This window comes from Protobothrops mucrosquamatus, unplaced genomic scaffold (genome assembly GCF_001527695.2).
Source record: "Protobothrops mucrosquamatus isolate PMUCROS unplaced genomic scaffold, P.Mucros_1.0 scaffold4690, whole genome shotgun sequence".
Lineage (NCBI taxonomy): Eukaryota > Metazoa > Chordata > Lepidosauria > Squamata > Viperidae > Protobothrops > Protobothrops mucrosquamatus.
Window position 1 is genome coordinate 7,487 of NW_015390585.1, and position 18,786 is coordinate 26,272.

General features: G+C 42.8%; 1 protein-coding gene across 1 annotated transcript; it reads left to right on the top strand.

Moving 5' to 3' along the window:
* Positions 1-9,361: 9,361 nt before the first annotated feature.
* On the top strand, positions 9,362-14,413 carry HAPLN3 (hyaluronan and proteoglycan link protein 3). Its single transcript, XM_015828585.2, has 4 exons — positions 9,362-9,480; positions 10,314-10,682; positions 12,437-12,739; positions 14,128-14,413. Exons 1-4 carry the CDS (start codon positions 9,378-9,380, stop codon positions 14,406-14,408), a joined length of 1,056 nt encoding a protein of 351 aa, XP_015684071.1. The 5' UTR covers positions 9,362-9,377; the 3' UTR covers positions 14,409-14,413.
* Positions 14,414-18,786: the final 4,373 nt, after the last annotated feature.

The window sequence follows — 18,786 nt, forward strand, 5'->3', positions numbered from 1 at the left end:
CACAGGTGGCACGCAGAGCCCTCTCTGTGGGCACACGTGCCCTCGTCCCAGTCCTAGGCCTTCAGTGGGATTTATAAAACCTTTTTGCTTTAGGCCTCTGCAGCGTGTGCAAAAAAAAAAAAAAAAGTTCAATCAATCAATTTCAACTTCTCGTGGGGAAAAAAAAGATCTCGCAAAATTGGAATGGATTGATTGAACTTTTTAGTCCCACCCAGTCTGCCGTTACCACCGCAGCCATGCCCACCCAATGGGCCACGCCCACCTGGCACACGACGATACAGAAGTAGGTTTTGGGTTGCAGTTTGGGCACTCGGTCTCTAAAAGGTTCGCCATCACTGTCCTAAACCATCCTAGGTTATGATACATCGCTGTCTAATAATTTTATCAATCCTATTAGGATTGATAAAATTATTGTACCCTATTATACGCCATTAGGTATAGGGTTTCCTGCTTGAGCAAGGGGTTGGACTAGAAGATCTCCAAGGTCCCTTCCAGCTCTATTATTCTATGTTTTCTATGTTCTATGTTTGACAGGCATAATAAGAGGAGAGCCCTGTTGATCGATGGGAAAAAAAACACCAGGGGTCCTTAGCATCTTTTCAGAGTAACTCTATGGCTCTGACGAAGTGGGCGCAAGTCATGAAAACTTGTGCTTTTTAATAAAGTTGTGAGTTGGAAGAGTTGCTCCTAGCCTCCTCTTGATAAAGAAAGGCAGTAGACAGATATGTTGCAAACTAATTAAGTCAACATCAGCTGAGAGATGTGTCTGATTTTTCCCCCCAAAATTCCATTCTGACTTGGCACCTTCCTATTAATGATGCCAGGGAAACTATTCTGCATTCATCAAACCTTTGGAAATTCACGACTCATCTTTGACTCAAGTATGCCTTTGGAACCCGAGTCTTAATGTTGGCCATGTATTTCTGCTACTTTGGCAATCCTTTTACTATCGGGCTAGTAAACGGATCCCAACTGAAGAAGGACGAAGGAATTCTTCTAGCTCTTTTGTGTTGGCCAGTGAATCCTGTTCTCGCGATGACTTTTTATCTAATTCTGTAGCTGATTACTTTGCTTTCTTCAGAACAGAAACTGACTTTGGGATACAGGTAATCCTCAACTTAGGACCACGACTGAGACTAAAAGTTACATTAAGTGAGATACTTGTTAAGTGAGCTTTGCCCCACTTAACGATAGTTTTTGCCACAGTTGTTAAGTGAATCACTGCAATTGTGAAGTTAGTCACATTGTTGTTAAGCGAATCTGGCTTCCCCCATTGATTTTGCTTGTCAGAAGGGGATCATGTGACCCCGGGATGCCGCAACTGTCGTAAATATGATTCAGCTGCCAAGCGTCCGAATTTTGATTACGTGACCACGGGGAGGCTGCAACAGTCATAAGTGTGAAAAATGGTGATAAGTCATTTTTTTTCAGTGCCGTTGTAACTTTGAATGGTCACTAAACGAATTGTTGTAAGTCAAGGACATTCCTGTACTATCAACTAACTTGACTTCCCAATTCAGTTTGCTTAACGGTGTGCTGATTTTGTTAAAATGTATTCCGTTGTCCATGATGTGCAACCTACTCCTTAGAAGTATTAGTGTGGCACTTTTCAATTCGGTCAGGATTGCAGTTAAAGTCAGTTAAAGTAGATCATGATGGGATCGACTTTATTTTTATTTAAAATCCCGAGTCTTCCCTGTGCGAGTTAATAAACCTGGAAGTTAACTATCTTGGCTTGAAGAACTAGAATATCTGGAAGAAGTCCTCAGTCCAAGAATTTATTAGATTCGAATGGAGGCTCTTTATACAGGTCACCCAAACTTACTATGAACAGGAAATTGTTTAGTAGAAAATGCGGGGGGGGGGGGGGGGGGAAATCATGCCCAATCTTAGGGACTAGAAACTTGTTTATCATCCTAGTGAGACGGTAGAGCTTTCTTGGAGTCTAACTTGACTCCTGTCAATTTCATAAATTGACTATAAATCAAAAGGGACCTGATAGGACTTTTTTTTGAACCAGCAAATAGGTTTTTCTTGCTCACCGGATCCACAAAAGATCCACATCTTTTTTTGTGATATGGTGATCAAAATTGGCTGCAGAATTCCAGGTGTGGTCTCACTAGAGTCAAGCTGCATTTCTGGCAACTCTGTGGATATGGTTGTTTTAACTTACGTCCTTGGGATTTCTTGGTGAATTCCAGTGCAACCACTGGTTCTGCTTAGATTTTGTAGATCAAGGAAGATTAACTAGTCCTGAAGAAGAAGCTCATTGAAATTTATGGGACTTGTCTCCGTGTTAGTTTACACTTGGCTGTTAAAAATCTGAATGAATCTTCCGGGCACCCCTGAATTGGGTGGCCGTGAATACCTAAAAACCGATAGCAAAAGGATCAAGTTAATCGTTTTACTTCCCACCTGCCAGATAAAAAAGGATTATCTTGTTTGGATTGTGTGTAGTATTTACACTTCTTCCTATGTTAAGTCCAAATTTGATAGATGGGTGATCCCTACCCACTTCTGTTTTATTTCATCATTCCTGTAAGTTAACTTTCTTTTTCTTTTTTTAAAAAAATGTAGAATGTACAAGGATGTCTTTGATTTTTTTCCCCCTTCTCTGTGGGAAATCTAAAAAGAATGGCAACGTGTAATTTACCCTTGTCAATGCTATTATTACATGATAAATAATGGTGGGACTTTGAAGAGGCATTGTGTTGGTGTTTTTAAAATAAAAGTCCTTCCAAAGACCGTAATCACAATTTATAGTGGACAATTTTGAGAGAAATAAAGGGTTTGGGGGAAGGGAAGATAAGGTTAGCTGCACAAAAGATGAACATAGAACACAGAATAATAGAGTTGGAAGGGACCTTGGAGGTCATTTAGTCCAACTCCCTGCTCAGGCAGGAAACCCTATATACCATTTCAGAGAAATGGTTGTCGAGTCTCTTCTTAAAAACTCCCAGTGTTGGAGCATTCACAGCCTCTGGAGGCAAGTTGTTCCGTTGATTAATTGTTCTGTCAGAAAATTTCTCCTTAATTCTAGGTTGCTTCTCTCCTTGGTTAGTTTCCATCCATTGCTTTTTGTCTTGGTGCTTTGGAAAATAGTATGACCCCCTTTTCTTTGTAGGAGCCCCTCAGATATTGGAACAGTGCTATCAGGTCTCCCCTAGTCTTTCTTTTTATTAGACTAGACATATCTAATTCCTGTGATAACAGCTCCAACTAAGACATGGACAATTTGTAATATTAAGTATATTTATTTTCAGCCCGATGGCACCCACTTACGTCTATCTTATGTCAAATTTGCAAAGGAATATGCAGTTTGGGACAAGAAATTTAAGCACAGCTACTGTTCTATTTNCCTTCCTTCCTTCCTTCCTTCCTTCCTTCCTTCCTTCCTTCCTTCCTTCCTGTTGTTAAGTGAATCACCACACTTGTTCAATGAGTAGCATAGTTGTTGAGTGAATCTGGGTTCCCCGTTGACTTTGCTTGTCAGAAGGTTGCAAAAGGGGATCACGTGACCCCGGGACACTGCGACCGTCATAAATGTGAGTCAGTTGCCGAGTGTCTGGATTTTGATCACGTGACCCTGGGGATGCTGCAACGGTCATAAGTGTGAAAAAAAGGTGATAAGTCACTATTTTAAGTGACGACGTAACTTTGAACTGTTGTAAGTTGAGGATTACCTGTCAATGCAGCAGAAGACTGGCATGATCTAAATGTCAAAATAAAGCCAATTTTGAACGCATTCACTAATGCCGCAGATGAGGCTGCTGCATGAGAAATTCTGAATTTAAAATGATAAGTTGGCCATCAGTTGGATCTTTGCTTTTACAGCATCGTTGGCAGGATCTCCCTCCTTCGCTTCCACACCTTATTTTGCATCTTGCATTCAAGGGACTAAATAAACAGAGATTTGGCTGAAATCCTAAATCCTGATAAGCTCAATAGGATGTGTCTATATAAAGATGTGTTCAAATACTTTGGCCACCTAATGAGAAGGGAGGACTCCCTGGAGAAGAGCCTGATGCTGGGAAAGATGGAGGGCAATAGAAGAAGGGGACGACAGAGAATGAGGTGGCTGGATGGAGTCCCTGAAGCAGGAGGCGTGAGCTTAAATGGACCCCAGAAGATGGGAGAGGACAGGAAGGCCTGGAGGACATCAACCCTGACTGCTCTTTAGAAGGCCAGATCCTGAAGTTGAAACTCAAGTACTTTGGGATCTAATGAGAAGGAAGGACTCACTGGAGAAGAGCCTGATGCTGGGAAAGATGGAGGGCAAGAGAAGAAAGGGACGACAGAGAATGAGGTGGCTGGATGGAGTCACTGAAGCAGGAGGCGTGAGCTTAAATGGACTCCAGAAGATGGTAGAGGACAGGAAGACCTGGAGGAACGTTGTCCATGGGGTCGGGATGGGTCGGACACGACTTCGCAACTAACAACAATATAAAGATGTGTACAGATGCTCAGTTAGGCAGCAGCCTAGAGCTCAGTTCCAGGACAGCACATTGGAATCAGCGGTACTTAACTTGCACAGGATTGAGCTGTTAGCTCAGAAACATGGGCAGACGGAGGAATGTGCAAGCAAGCAAGGAAATACTTTTGCTGCAAAAGTGAAATGTGTCTCCAGCACATCTCAATAGTAAAAAGGACAATTACCCTTAGTTTAACGCCAGGCATTTTGCTTTTAAACAAGTGTGGCTTGCACAAAACAATTACGTGGTTGGCTTGGTTTGGACTTCATATGCAGATTCAGTCACTGTGGGTTGTTAAACCAGGGTCAAGGACCTGAATTCAAGAACCTGAATTGGCTTATTCAAGAAATAGAGCATAGAATCATAGGGCCTCAGAGGTCTTCTGATCCAACACCCAAGCAGGAGACCTTATGCCATCCCGCTCAAAAGGTGGTCCAGTCTATTTTTGAAAACCTCCAGCGATGGAGCATCTACAACTCCAGGAGGCATGCTGTTCCATTGGTTAATTGTTCTCACTCAGGAAATTTCTCCTTGGGTCTCTCTTTAACAAGCTTCCACCCATCACTTCTTTTCCTGCCTCTGGTGCTTAAATGTGGCTTATTCAAGAAATGTAAGCAAATTAGAGGATAGCAGAGTTGGCCAGGTTCCTTGATTCCAGAATATTGATAAATGAGGTCTACAAAATACCTCATTTGGAATGCTCTCTATCAGCCGGCTAGTTATGCTATTTCCTGATACCTGTTTTTCCATCCTCCTGGATTTCTGCCACCCACTCCCCACAGTAAGCCTTCTCTGATATGTTGGCTATATTTTGCTGTGGTTTGGCACATCAGCTTGCACTTACCCTAATGACTGCCTTTTACATCTTTCCGGGGTTCACAAGGCTGAGAAAGGCACTCATTATTGGGTTCTGTAAGCAAGAAGCCAAGAGGGTGAATTTCTGCAGTATGTGGCTGTGATGAGGAAGGCCATTTAAGGACTTTGATAAGAAGATGGGGGGGGTGTGTGGGGGGGAGAAATCTTCTTTATAAAGGTGCAGACAGGAAGATGGCAATTTTGAAAGGAGGATCAATGAGTTGACCGTGGCGAATTGGCTGCAGTGACTTGGCTATGGCGAGTTGTCCCATTCTGTCAATCTTTGCCTAGCCCAGAGGCCAAAATGTCAAAGGTCTTGAGCAGATGAGCTACGCTACAGGGGAAAAAAAATGAGTGATGGGTGCAAAGCGCCCTCTGTCGGCAGAAAGAAAGAGTATTTTGAGATTCCATCTACCGTGCGAGGCAATTTGCAGTAATTTTGCCCTGCAAAAAAGAGAGAAGGAGATCCATTCTTGCATTAGAGATAAGAAAAGATAACCTTTATTGTCGTTTTTTTTTTTACTGTGGGCACAACGGCACACATCAAAAATGAAATCTAGTTTGCCCGCTCTCAAAGTGAAACACATACATGATACACACCTAAAGAGCAATAGCATTTAGACCAGTGGTTCTCAACCTGTGGGTCGGGATCCCATTTGGGGTCAATCGACCATTTCACGGGGGTCGCCAAGCAAGGCTGTCCGCCATTTTTTTTGTCCGCCATTTTTTTGTCCGCCATTTTTTTCCCCCTTTTCCGGCGGGTGCCTTACCTCCCTTGGGCTGGGCCAGCTGGTGGTCGGCCTGCTCCGTCTCTGCCGCTTGCCAGCTACGCCTCGGCCGGCGCAGGGGTTGGAACCACGCATGCGTGGCGCTCCCGGGCAGGGAAAGTCCTCGACTTATGACTGGTTGGGTAGTCCTCAACTTACGACTGGCTTAGTCCTCGACTTACGACCGGTTTAGTCCTCGACTTACGACCGGTTGGGGGTCGCGGCATTAAAAAGGTTGAGAACCACTGATTTAGACTTATATAACAAACCCCACCCCACCCCACACACACATACAAATAGCACTTTATAGGACTCTCTCTGGGCAACTCACAATGCAGAAGCATTATTTGCATATTGCTTCCGGCAATCTGGGTTCTCATTTTACTTGACTTCGGAAGACCCATGCGTGTTATCTTAATCAGCTGCACCATCTGTAAGATACAATGAAGTCCTGGTGAAGCTCTTTCCTATCAAATTAATTTTTTTTGAGAGGATTGGGAATGGGATTTATATGTGCTTCATCAGAGCTGATATTTATTTGAAGGCTTATTATACCAAGAGTATGCAATATTTTTGAGGCTGACAGCCACGGTTGGGTCTTAGATAGCATGCTAGGGAACGTCCTCCGAAGAGTGGATGGTCCTTAAGATTTGATTTCTTTTTCATTATTTAATCTAGGTCTCAGGAGGTGGAAGCAACTGTCTGATCTGATTTGGGCTGGCTAGTAGTGGAATAAGAGTTCCTTCAGGAAATCTTGGCTTGTAAGCTATATGGAAGAAAAAAATTCTAGAAGAGTCCCAAAAGGCAGCTGGACTTTTTTTGTTTTTTTCTCTTGAAGAACATTTCCCTTCTCATCCAAGAAGCATCTTCAGTTCTTCAGACTTTGTCAGCAAGGTTTGGAAACCAAAACTGGATCCAGATAAGACTTCCACATTTCAGCAAGTGAGGCTGTCAAGGTAGGGAAGAAACAACTGCTACAAATCAGCATATTAGGTGACAGAACTAACTTCAGCCCTGCCCCAGACCACATATATCCCATGCTGGTCCTCTGCCTGACCATGACCTATTTTAAATCAGAACCGAGGAAGCTTCTTGGATGAGAAGCGAAACATCTTCAAGAGAAAAAACAAAGTCCAGTTGCCTTTTGAAAAAGCATCTTTGGGACAACCATGACCTGGATGACTGAGAAATCTAGAAGAAGAGAATCCCAAATTCCTTCCATATTTTTGCCCGCTCCCCCAGTCCCATTTCCATGGCGGTATCTACATAATTACCAAGATTTGAGCTCAGTTGAAGAAAGCAGTTACTTTTTATCATATATATATAGTAATTTCTTCAGTCACCTTAAGAATGAACCTGTGAACATCTACTGAGTCTGCTCTTTCAATGCTAAGAGTTGAAAAAAAAGTTGGCTTGCCAACCACTTAGAGTTCTCTGTTTTAAACTGCCCTTGACCCAGGTTATATAAAACCAGTCTCTAAAAGACACAACCACATATGTATACTTTTCTAGGCTAAGTGAGCCCAAGGCAGGCAGAGAACCATGGGTACAAAAATGCAGCATCATAAAATGTTTTAGATTCAAAGAATAGAAAAGAACAAAGATGTACTGAGAAGTGGTTTTCCCAGTGGTTTAAAAAAAAACAAACAGGTTTTGGAAACTTTGGAATTAAAATGTTTTATGGCACTTGGAGAGCCATAAAAGCATTCCGAAATAGTTTTGCCCAGATAGGTAACAGTACTTAGCTGACCTTGGCTGATCATAAAAAAGTCTAAGCAGGATCACTTGGAGAAGACATCCGTAGGAAATACCGGAATTATAGGCTAGATGGAAAAGTTAGTAAAAGTTCCTTGAAGAAGGAAATTACAAGCCACTTCAGGACTGCTGCCAAGGAACTGGCCATCTTTGTGCTGTCACCGGAAATTGAACTCAAAGGAATCTTTATCCTTTAACTGTAGACGTCTGTGCTGTTATGCGCTCAAGGATACTTGCATCATTTAAATTTAAAAAAAAAAAGATGAAACACAGCAGAGAAAAACCACGAAAAGTGGTTTATGGAGGAATCCATGAATTCTGAGGGAAGAGGAACCACCTTCTAAATATGTTCATTTTATGTATCAAATGTAGAGACCACCTGTCTCACAGGGGGAAATAAAAGGATGGTTTCATGAAGTCGTGACACTTGGAAAGGACTGTCAAGCTCCAGCTTTTGAACGATTTTTTTTTTTCAGGAGATGCAGATAAAAGTCAGATTCTAAATGCAAAGAAACCAAACCAAACAAAACCATCTTCCCAAACAGGATAGGAGTTTCTAATAGACTATATATATATAAAAAAGATCCAAGCATCATTTGAAGTTTGGAAGCCAGGCAGAAATTCAAAGGTGGGACGAAAAAGCATGGATGAACTCGGGTCCTTAAGAAGGCCGTTTAAAAACCTTAGTTGTACCGAGACATTTATTTTCCATGGAATGGAATGGAATGCACAGATTGTAGAATAGAATAGAATAGAATAGAATAGAATAGAATAGAATAGAATAGAATAGAATAATAACTTTAAATGTACACTAATCAGCATACATTAACATGAGATTTCATTGCATACAGCAATTGGGTATGTCTAGTTTAACGAAGAGAAGGACGAGGGGGGACATGATAGCAGTGTTCCAATATCTCAGGGGCTGCCCCAAAGAAGAGGGAGTCAAGCTATTCTCCAAAGCGCCGGAAGGCAGGACAAGAAGCAACGGATGGAAACTAATCAAGGAGAGAAGCAATCTAGAACTAAGGAGAAACTTCCTGACAGGTAGAACAATTAACCAGTGGAACAACCTGCCTCCAGAAGCGGTGAATGCTCCAACACTGGAAGTTTTTAAGAAGAGACTGGACAGCCACTTGTCCGAAATGGTATAGGGTTTCCTGCCTGAGCAGGGGGTTGGACTAGATGACCTCCAAGGTCCCTTCCAACTTTATCATTATTATTATTATTATTATTATTATTATTATTATTATTATTATTATTATTATTATTATTATTATTATTATTATTATTATTATTATTATTACAGCTCTCAAAGGGTAATACACTGCATAAACATAACAAAAATAAATAAAATAAATTATGCATATACCCACATGCACACACATAGGTGGCCCAGAGACCAGACCAATGGCCTGAGGAACAAAGTTATTACAGAATCTGGTAGTCCTACTAGATGGTCTAACCTGGATGGTTTCTCCCTTCTCTTGACAGGTTTTCCTTCCAGTTCCAGAGTTTCCCAGAAACGATGCTCGTCCCCCTGGTGGTGATGCTGCTACAGATTGGAAGTACTCACGGCGGCCTCCCTTTCTACAATGGCTTCTACTATGACCGAGACATGAATGATAAAGGTGATGATAAAGGAGATGGAGAAAGTAGCGTTTGGACAGGAAAATGAGTACCTGGCTTGGTGGGCAGAGAAAAACAGTTGATTCACTGAAAATTTATAGAAAAACCAGGGCTCCAAAATGAGAATATTACAGCGTACGGGAGAAAAATAAAAACTGTAGTTGGGCCTTCACAATTTTCCATTTAACTTTGATATGATTTATGGACAACTGGGTCAGAGAACTCTTTGACCTAACAAGAAATGTGCACATTTTATAGCAGTGCAGTTAGTTGCAAATTACATTAAATGGCAAAAAGAGCTCTACTGAGTTAGTGCAAGGTCCATCTTACTCCAGCCTTTTGTTTGCCTGCGGGGCAGTTTAAGGCCCTTGGGCCACATCTGGTCCTTTGGTTGTCCCTGTCTGGCCCACAGGGTTTGCTTATATTTTGAAGGCAACTGCTATTATTTTTCAATTTCTCTATGTGAGTGTGTGCATGCCATGTACTTTCACTTCCCTATTGGTTCAGTCCTCCACAATAGTCCACTTTCTGATGTGGCCCCTTGGGAAAATCTATTGCCTGGCCCTGCTTTAGGGTGTCTGCAAACAGGAGCTGGAGACGCATCTTCTCCCACTGTTCTTCACCTGAGACACACCTTCTCCCACTGTAGTTCACCTACGATGCACCTTCTCCCACTGTAGTTCACCTGAGATGCACCTTCTGTCACTGTTGTTCACTTGGGACACACCTCCCACTGTAGTTCACCTGAGACACACCTTCTCCCACTGTTGTTCACCTAACCTGGCATTTTGAATTGTCTTGCCTGACATCTGACCTTGGCTTCTTCCTTCTTCAGCTCTGCTCAATGGTGTTCGATTGACGGTGGAGACCTCCGAAGATGCCATCTTTACCCAGCGTGGTGCCAACATTACACTGCCCTGCCATTATCACTATGCACCTAAGCTGGATGCCCCTCGCAGGATACGCATCAAATGGTCCAAGCTTCGGGAAGACAACTCTAAAGACCGAGACGTGTTGGTGGCATCTGGGCGAAATCACCGCAGCTTTGGCGAGTTCCGTGGACGGACTCATCTGCAGCAAGATTCTCCTGACGAAGTTTCCCTGGTGATTAATGACTTGCGCTTGGACGATGCCGGGAAATACCGCTGTGAAGTCATTGACGGTCTGGAAGATGAAAGTGGGACCGTGGATCTAGAACTGCAAGGTGGGTAGGATGGAGCTGATGTGACCAATAGCCTGAGGTATTATGATGTGATTAAGAAGTTGGCCTTGAACTGGGGAGACCCAGTTGATCTCAGAGCTTCTGGATGATGTTGAGAGAGACAGATGCTGTCAGGCAGGAAGAATCAGGACTGCACATTAAGTTCTAGTTAAGATGGTTCTGTTGATCATCCAGTTAAGATGGTCATGCTTTTTCACAAGAATCAAGGCAACTAATGGTCAGCACTAAAATGGCACTAGATAAGAATCAACAGAATTCAAGGGGGCTGGACTCAGATTGCTTATGACAACGTAATGATTCTAGACTGATTACTCTCTTGACCCCACTTCCAGGTTCTGCCTGCTCTTCTAAAGATACATTTCCCTCACTAGGTTATTGTAGTAATAAAATAGAGGGCAATTTCCATATATGTTCTCTTGAGCTTTCAGGTAGCTTTCAGACAGATGCAAAAATATATTAAAAATGTACAACCAAGCCACAGAACGAGATGTCTCCAAATCGTAATTGTATTAAGAGAACGTTGCATAACGATGAATATATTCTTGAAAAACAAATTAAAGGGTATAACTCATGGGACAGCTATGTACCCTAGACAAAAGAGTAAGGAGAAATGTGTATTGGAGAAAGAGATGTAAAAATGTGTGTGAGGCTTTTAAAAGTATGTGTATGGAGTGAAGATATGACTGCAAAATGCAAAAAACGAGACATTTAAATGGATGCATTAGCTTCTGAGTAGCAAGAAGGTATTTTGCTGTTTTATTTAGAAACTTAGTAAGGTCAACAAAAATGATAGCTAGGCAGCTGGATGGATGGATGAATGGATCGATCGTTCAATCAATCAATCATTTATTTTGGTAAGTGACCAGATAACATTAGAGTTTCTTCTTCTTTTTGGCCACCAGATGTCACTAGCAATCTGTCATTTCTTTATTGGTATCATTTTGATGTAAGCAGCCTATTGTGTGATTGCTTTGACATAATCCAGATCTAAAGCAAAGATAGGCCCTCTGCAATCTGGAGATACATTTTAAAAACCATTTAAAAAACATTTCTTGCTGACTAAAAATTCCAGCTGTTACTATCAGTAGGGCTAGCGGCGAGGGAGGCTATGTGTGTTCCAGTGGAAGAACGTCTAGATTGCCACAAGTTGCCCACCTCTGCTTTACACATTTTTTTCCCCCCAAGTTAAAATCATTTAAGTTGGGTTTGATTCACTCCTCCAAATTCCGGACATCAGTGTGATCGTGTACTTTGTTCTGAATGTTGCACTATCCCGTTATGAAATGCACAGATTCAGTAATCTTTTCATTTACTGTATATTCCAGTGGTGGCGAACCTATGGCACGGGTGCCAGAGGCGGCACTCAGAGCCCTCTCTGTGGGCACCCGCGCCGTCGCCCCAGTCCTAGGCCTTCAGCTGGGTTTTATAAAACCTTTTCGCTTTAGGCCTCCACCGCCGTGTGCAAAAAAAAAAGGTTCAATCAATCAGTCAATTTCAACTTCTCATGGGAAAAAAAAGATCTTGCAAAGTTGGAATTGATTGATTGAACTTTTTAGTCCCACCCAGTCTGCCGTTACCACCGCAGCCACGCCCACCCAATGGGCCACACCCACCCAATGGCCAGATCCCATCCGGCACCCGACGATGCATAAGTGGGTTTTGGGTTGTAGTTTGGGCACTCGGTCTCTAAAAGGTTCGCCATCACTGGTATATTCATTCATTTTTTCCCAATTCAGGAGTGGTCTTTCCTTACCAGCCTCCCCACGGACGCTATAAGCTTAACTTCCACGAAGCCAAGAAGATCTGTGAAGACCAGGATGCAGTAATAGCTTCCTTTGACCAGCTCTTCAAGTCCTGGTTATACGGCTTAGACTGGTGCAATGCTGGTTGGTTGATTGATGGCACAGTCCAGTACCCTATCACGGTACCACGGGAACCTTGTGGTGGGTCTCACTTACAACCTGGTATCCGAAGCTATGGAGAACGTCACAAGAACCTCCATCTCTTTGATGTCTTTTGTTTCTCTTCTGCTCTGAAAGGTGAGTGCTGTTATCTTAGGGACAGTGACTATTTTTTAGAAGCAGATGTATTGAGAAAGAAGTGATAGGCTGGGGATCTTTTCTCTTTTTGGTGAGGTCCATGTTCTGATACCATTTGTGATCCAGTGGTAGCGTGTCCTGTACACATGTCTGCCTTTGAAGGAGCTTTGGAAACAGCAATTAATCAAATGAAAAGGACCAAATGACTAGACTATGGACTGGACCAGTTGATGGGGACATAGGGAGCTGTCTTCAAAGATAGACTATGGATTCATTGTTGGACCTCTTAGCTTAAAGAGGTCAAGGATGGAATAACTTTTTCATGGGAAAAAAAAGTGTTCTTGCATTGAGTTGTATTTTGTAGCTCACCATAATAGAACTTCACTTTTGGATACATATATAAGATAGTCTTCTTCTCTAACACAGGAGCTAGGCTGTGAAAGCGTCTCCTTAGACACTTGCTGTCTTGAAAACTTTAAATGTTGCATCATTTTACTTATTTTGTTTGGCTTTCGCCTTGAGTTGAAACCAACCTTAACTACAATTTTGCTGGGTTTGGTGGTTCATTAATCTCCCATCACCCAGTGAGTGCCCTTGATATTTATTGAACTGCAATTCCCAACACCCTCAGCCAATGTTCTGTTAACAGCTGTCATTGTGTACAAATAAGAGGATACCTTTTTTTTTTACAGTGGTTCAACTCACATATCACTTGCTTATCACCTTAAACTTTAGGTTAGCACAGCGCAGAAACTCATCCAACGAGTCTTGCAAACCTCTGTTTATGCCTTAGCATTGTGTCATCTCTACCCCTCTGACTTGTTTAACAAATCATGTTTAGCATGAACTATGTTAGCCAACAATTGGCTTGTTTGATTATAATAAGCTCAACTGGTAGATGCAAATCTAAGCAGCTGCAATACATTCATTCTCTTTTCTATTTAGCAATTCTGACTTTTTATTATATATATATATATATGATACAAAATAAAAATGCGAACACCAGGAGAATATAAAACAATTAAAAGTTTAGTAAAAACCTTAAAAACTTTTAAAAGAATACAATCATAGGGGCCAAGCTTTCGTCGGAGCCTTCTGACATCCTCAGGGCACAAAGTTAATCAATGGGAAAAGCATTAACTTTGTGCCCTGAGGATGTCGGAAGGATCCGACGAAAGCTTGGCCCCTATGATTGTATGCTTTTAAAAGTTTTTAAGGTTTTTACTAAACTTTTAATTGTTTTATATTCTCCTGGTGTTCGCATTTTTATTTTGTATCATGGATATTCCCAGGAGTCATTCGTTTGTCTTCTATGTTGTTTGCAACCATATATATATATTTAAAAAATACATGAATATCAGTAAAATATTCTTTGACCACCCGAATAGGGACTGTCTACTATCTTGAGCACAAGAAGAAATTCACCTTAGAAGAAGCCAAGCAGGCATGCCAGGATGACCAAGCCGAAATTGCCAAGGTGGGTCAGCTCTACTCAGCGTGGAAATTCCTGGGCTTGGATCGCTGTGATTCTGGCTGGCTGGCAGATGGCAGTGTGCGCTACCCCATCGCTTCTCCCCGACCCAACTGTGGTCCACCAGAACCAGGCGTCCGAAGTTTCGGCTTTCCCCAAACTGGGAAATTTGGAGTCTACTGTTACAAGATGAGCTAAGGAGAAGCTTCCTTCATCCGTGGACAGTGTCCTTTTTATCACCACTAGAGTTTATTATTATTTAAAGGGCCAGTCTCTGGGGGAGGGGGGTCTGTTTTAACTGTATGTTTTCAAGTTTCTGTTTTCTTCTGTGGGTTGTTTTTTATTTTTTAAAAAAACACACTTTTGTAATGAAACCAAAAATGCCGTACAAGCTGTGAGGTGGAAATTGAGTTGCCTTGGTGCTGATTGGAAGAGCTTCCGGCTTCGTTGCCCATTTAATCATGCGGTCGGAAAACCTGAGCTTAGAGACGGGGCACGTGCAAGTGAGAAGAGGCTCATCTTTTTATGATGTCTTTTGCAATGGGCTCCTGACAACACCTGTCAGTCAGATTAGGAAGCCATCTGAAGTACCAGTTAGGCAGCTCTCAACTCTCTCGAGAAAGGAATTCCTGCTCCAGTGCAACATTCCCAACTCTTAGTAGCATACGATCTCAAGTGGTCCAATATGTACAATGTCATGGTTCCGAAGAATCAGCTTTTCCAAGAACTTTGAGGCTTTGTTTACCTTAAAGAATCCTTTTATTGCTACATAGCTTCGGCACGTACACAATGAAGCCAAAAACTGAATCCTCCCACCCCCAATCACCCGTAACAAAGCATAACTCACTCCTTCATTTTACAGTCATCAATCACGTTCTCCAATTAGTTTGAAGTGTGAACTGTCCCTCCCGTAACTCCTCTGGTTACAGCTGACCTTGGCAATGCTGTACTGAAACATTGTTGTGGTTAATTATCATACTTTCCCATCTGCTATTCTAACATTGTCTGACTTTAACTCTAGACGTGATATGCAGGCTAAATAAAACATGTTTGCTTCTTCATATATGGCAAGCAAGAACATCCAGTGTTAGCAGTCTTGACAGACAACTTTTAAACCGAAGTGGCTGTTTTAACGGCTCAGGACACTGTAGGATAAGTGACTGCATTATTACTTAAAAGGCCTCGAAGGATCAGAAATAAGATGTGTTTGTCTTCTGGCTGATTGGCAAGAATTCTCCGGGCGAAAATGGATGCAGAAGAGGCTGTTTCTTGATATCTTTTCTCCCGTTCTTCAGGATGTCAGTATGAACTGGGGAAAATGTGATTCCTTCCAATAAATGGTGAATTGGACCTAGATCCATACTGAGCAGCGCCTGTTATGTCACGAATTCATCCCCTCCTCTCATCTTTTTATAAAGTGACAAGAAAGTGGAATGGCTGGCCGGAGTTAACACAATAGGCTCTGCTGTCTTGTATTTTGTTTGGTGCTGGCGTTGATAGTTGTGCAACCTCAACCATTCAGTAAACCATAGTTAAACGATGGCTTGGAATAATGTCTGACTCGAGGTTTCTATCTTTGTACAGCCATACACATAAACCTCCTCTAACTTAGAGTTAGACCAGTTTGAGGAGAAAACAAAGAATCATTTACAATCTGATGTTCAGCTTGCTATAAGGGCAGGCGAATCTGGGCCTGGATTAACGCATCTCACTAAGCCATATTGTTTTGTCGCTTTTTGTATGCAGAACAAACGAAAGTCCGTTAAGGGAACAATTGCTTCCTTACCTTTTGTATTGTCAAATGTGACTTGAACATTGTCTTGTGGGGTCTAAAGATGGGGGGTCTCTGGGATGTCTGCTAATAAAACTGGGAAGAAACCACACAAAGAAGTAACTTGGAGATCAATTGCATACTCCGTCCTGATTACAGAAGCTGCCCATCAACCAATCCTCAATTTCTCCAGAAGTCTTTTTTTCCCCTGCCCGATTCTACTGGAACAGAAATAGCACCGAGGTGGGTAGTGGGATAACAAGTTTAATTCAGCGCATTTTGGAGCAGGATGGAATGAAAGTGTTGAAAAGTGAGATGCATTGGGTGGAGGGGTGGGAAGGAAACATGGTAGGGGAGTGGGGGGGGGGCAAAGGAAAAACTGGAAGGCTGATGGAAGGGGCTTTGAATGAGCTACATTCATAATGACTAATGAAAGGTCTTTGCTGTTTAGAGCACAGATTGAAACTCTCTGCCTAAACATCGAAATCAAATTAAACTCCCTCTTTACGTGAAGAGTCTAAATCGTTTGCAGAGGTTGCTCTACTGGTCTTACAGTTAAAGTCAGATTAAGACTGCAGGGGGACGTTACCACGTTTTGGGCTCAGACGGCGTTGACCCCTTTGCTGTGTGTAGGACAGCACAGGGTCTGCTAGAGAAGTGTATCTTCGTCTCTTTCCTGCTTACTTTCCTAATAGCTTTGTACCAATAAAGGAGCATATTTGTAGCTCATAGTTGGAATGAGGGGTCCTTAGTGCTTTTGCAGCTTGCTTGTTTTTTTGCGGGCGTTTCATTAGCCTAACTAGGTAACATCATCGGTGCTAGTCCTGATGATGTTATCTGATGTTATCACTAGCGCTGATGATGTTACCTAGTTTGGGTAATGAAACGTCTGCAAGAAAACAAGCAAGCTTGGAGAGCACTAGGGACCCCCCACAGTCCTCTTCCTCCTCCTCCTCCTCCAACTCCACCTCCTGCTCCTCCTGCTCCTCCTGCTCCTCCTGCTCCTCCTGCTCCTGCTCCTCCTCCTCCTCCTCCTCCTCCTCCTCCTCCTCCTCCTCCTCCTCCTCCTCCTCCTCCNCTCCTCCTCCAACTCCTCTACCTTCTAGCGCTGATGATGTTACCTAGTTTGGGTAATGAAATGTCTGCAAGAAAACAAGCTTGGAGAGCACTAAGGACCCCCACAGTCCTCCTCCTCTTCCTCCTCCAACTCCAACTCCTCTACCTTCTAGCGCTGATGATGTTACCTAGTTTGGATAATGAAATGTCTGCAAGAAAGCAAGCAAGCTTGGAGAGCACTAAGGACCCCCACAATCGTCATCCTCCTCCTCTTCCTCCTCCTCCTCCAACTCCTCCTCCTCCAACTCCTCCTCCAACTCCTCTACCTTCTAGCGCTGATGATGTTACCTAGTTTGGGTAATGAAACGTCTGCAAGAAAACAAGCAAGCTCAGAGAGCATCAAGGATTCCTAATAGCTTGGTCATAAAGCCCCTCGGCTACCTTCTTCTCACCCACTTGGATGCTAGCACTGTTATGATTTCAGGACTATAAAATGGAGCTTTCTACCACCCTGCTGTTAAAGAGGAAAAATAATGATTTGAGGATAAGAACCATGTGACTATAAGGAAAGTAAGCAAGCACAACGGGATGAGCGTTTGTAAATGTTAACAAACCCACCATAAAAGGATGTACAACATAGGAGGATGCTTCAGCCAGCAAATGTCAACTCTTCAGCCAGCAATGTCAACTCTTGAAGACTGATGTTAGGTGTATTTTTTGAAGGCTCTGTCACCATCTCCTCCTTGTGGGTCTTCTGAGCTAAGAGGGTCTTAGCTGTCCCCCCTTTTTGGACATGACCCTACAGCACCCACAAGCGCTGCACGTAGCCCGATAATCAAATACATTCACGCATCCAGGTGCACCTCCCTCCTCCTCCTCAAGTGCATGCAAATAGCACCTCAGCCAGGATAAATTACAACAACTTTTATTGTACAGGATTCACCACAGCACTAACAACAATAGGCTTGGCTCTTTTCCATTCCAGATTTGCTTTTTTTTTGTGCACAGGACTTTAAAAGAAGAAAACAAAATAAATCTGGGGCTCTTTTCCTTGATGTCTTTTTTTTCCCCTTTTCCTTTTGCAAAATGAAAAAGCTCTTCCTGGTTTTGTTCACCCCTCCCACTCTTCCCCTGCCCCAGACATTTTCCCCATTCCCCACTGAATACAGACCACATACTCAAAGCTGGGCTCCGACCAGCATCTCAGAGACATTGGCAAGTCCATTTAAGTTACTGTAAAAATGACTTTCCTCTCGATTTCCTCTCTGTTTTCAGTGAATATAACATATGTATTTTAAAAAATATAAATAGGTGCAGGGAATCTCAAGTGCCCTGCACCATTCCCTGTGAGAGAGAATACACCATCTCCAGATGGGAGCTGCTTTGCCTGCCACGTGTCCCGGGGGTGGGGGGGAATAAAACTGCAGCGAGAAGAAACATAGGCATGTGAAGTTGCGTGACCGTTCGCCCCAGCCCATTCCCACAACATAACAACGGGGAGAGGGTGAACGAGTCAGAAAAGATGCAGTGTCAGCTTCGGCTAGGACCAGCAGAGTCTTGACCACAAAGGTGTCTGGAGCTGAAAAAGCGCAGTAAAGGTGTGGAGTTTTGTCTCGCTCCCTTCTTACCTGTTTGCATTTGAGCGGAGCTGATGCTCTGGCCAATTTCAACGTCCACAAGTGATTTTGACATTTTGCATTTATTTAAAGGAATGAACATATCCCAAACAAGCCATCAGGATGAGGTTGA

What these genes read in the sequence shown, in the direction of transcription:
- HAPLN3 (XM_015828585.2), top strand. Translation starts at nt 9,378, where the DNA reads ATGCTCGTCCCCCTGGTGGTGATGCTGCTACAGATTGGAAGTACTCAC. An exon ending in CCGAGACATGAATGATAAAG is followed by an intron (nt 9,481 to 10,313) that starts GTGATGATAAAG and finishes TTCCTTCTTCAG; the next exon opens with CTCTGCTCAATGGTGTTCGA. An exon ending in CGTGGATCTAGAACTGCAAG is followed by an intron (nt 10,683 to 12,436) that starts GTGGGTAGGATG and finishes TTCCCAATTCAG; the next exon opens with GAGTGGTCTTTCCTTACCAG.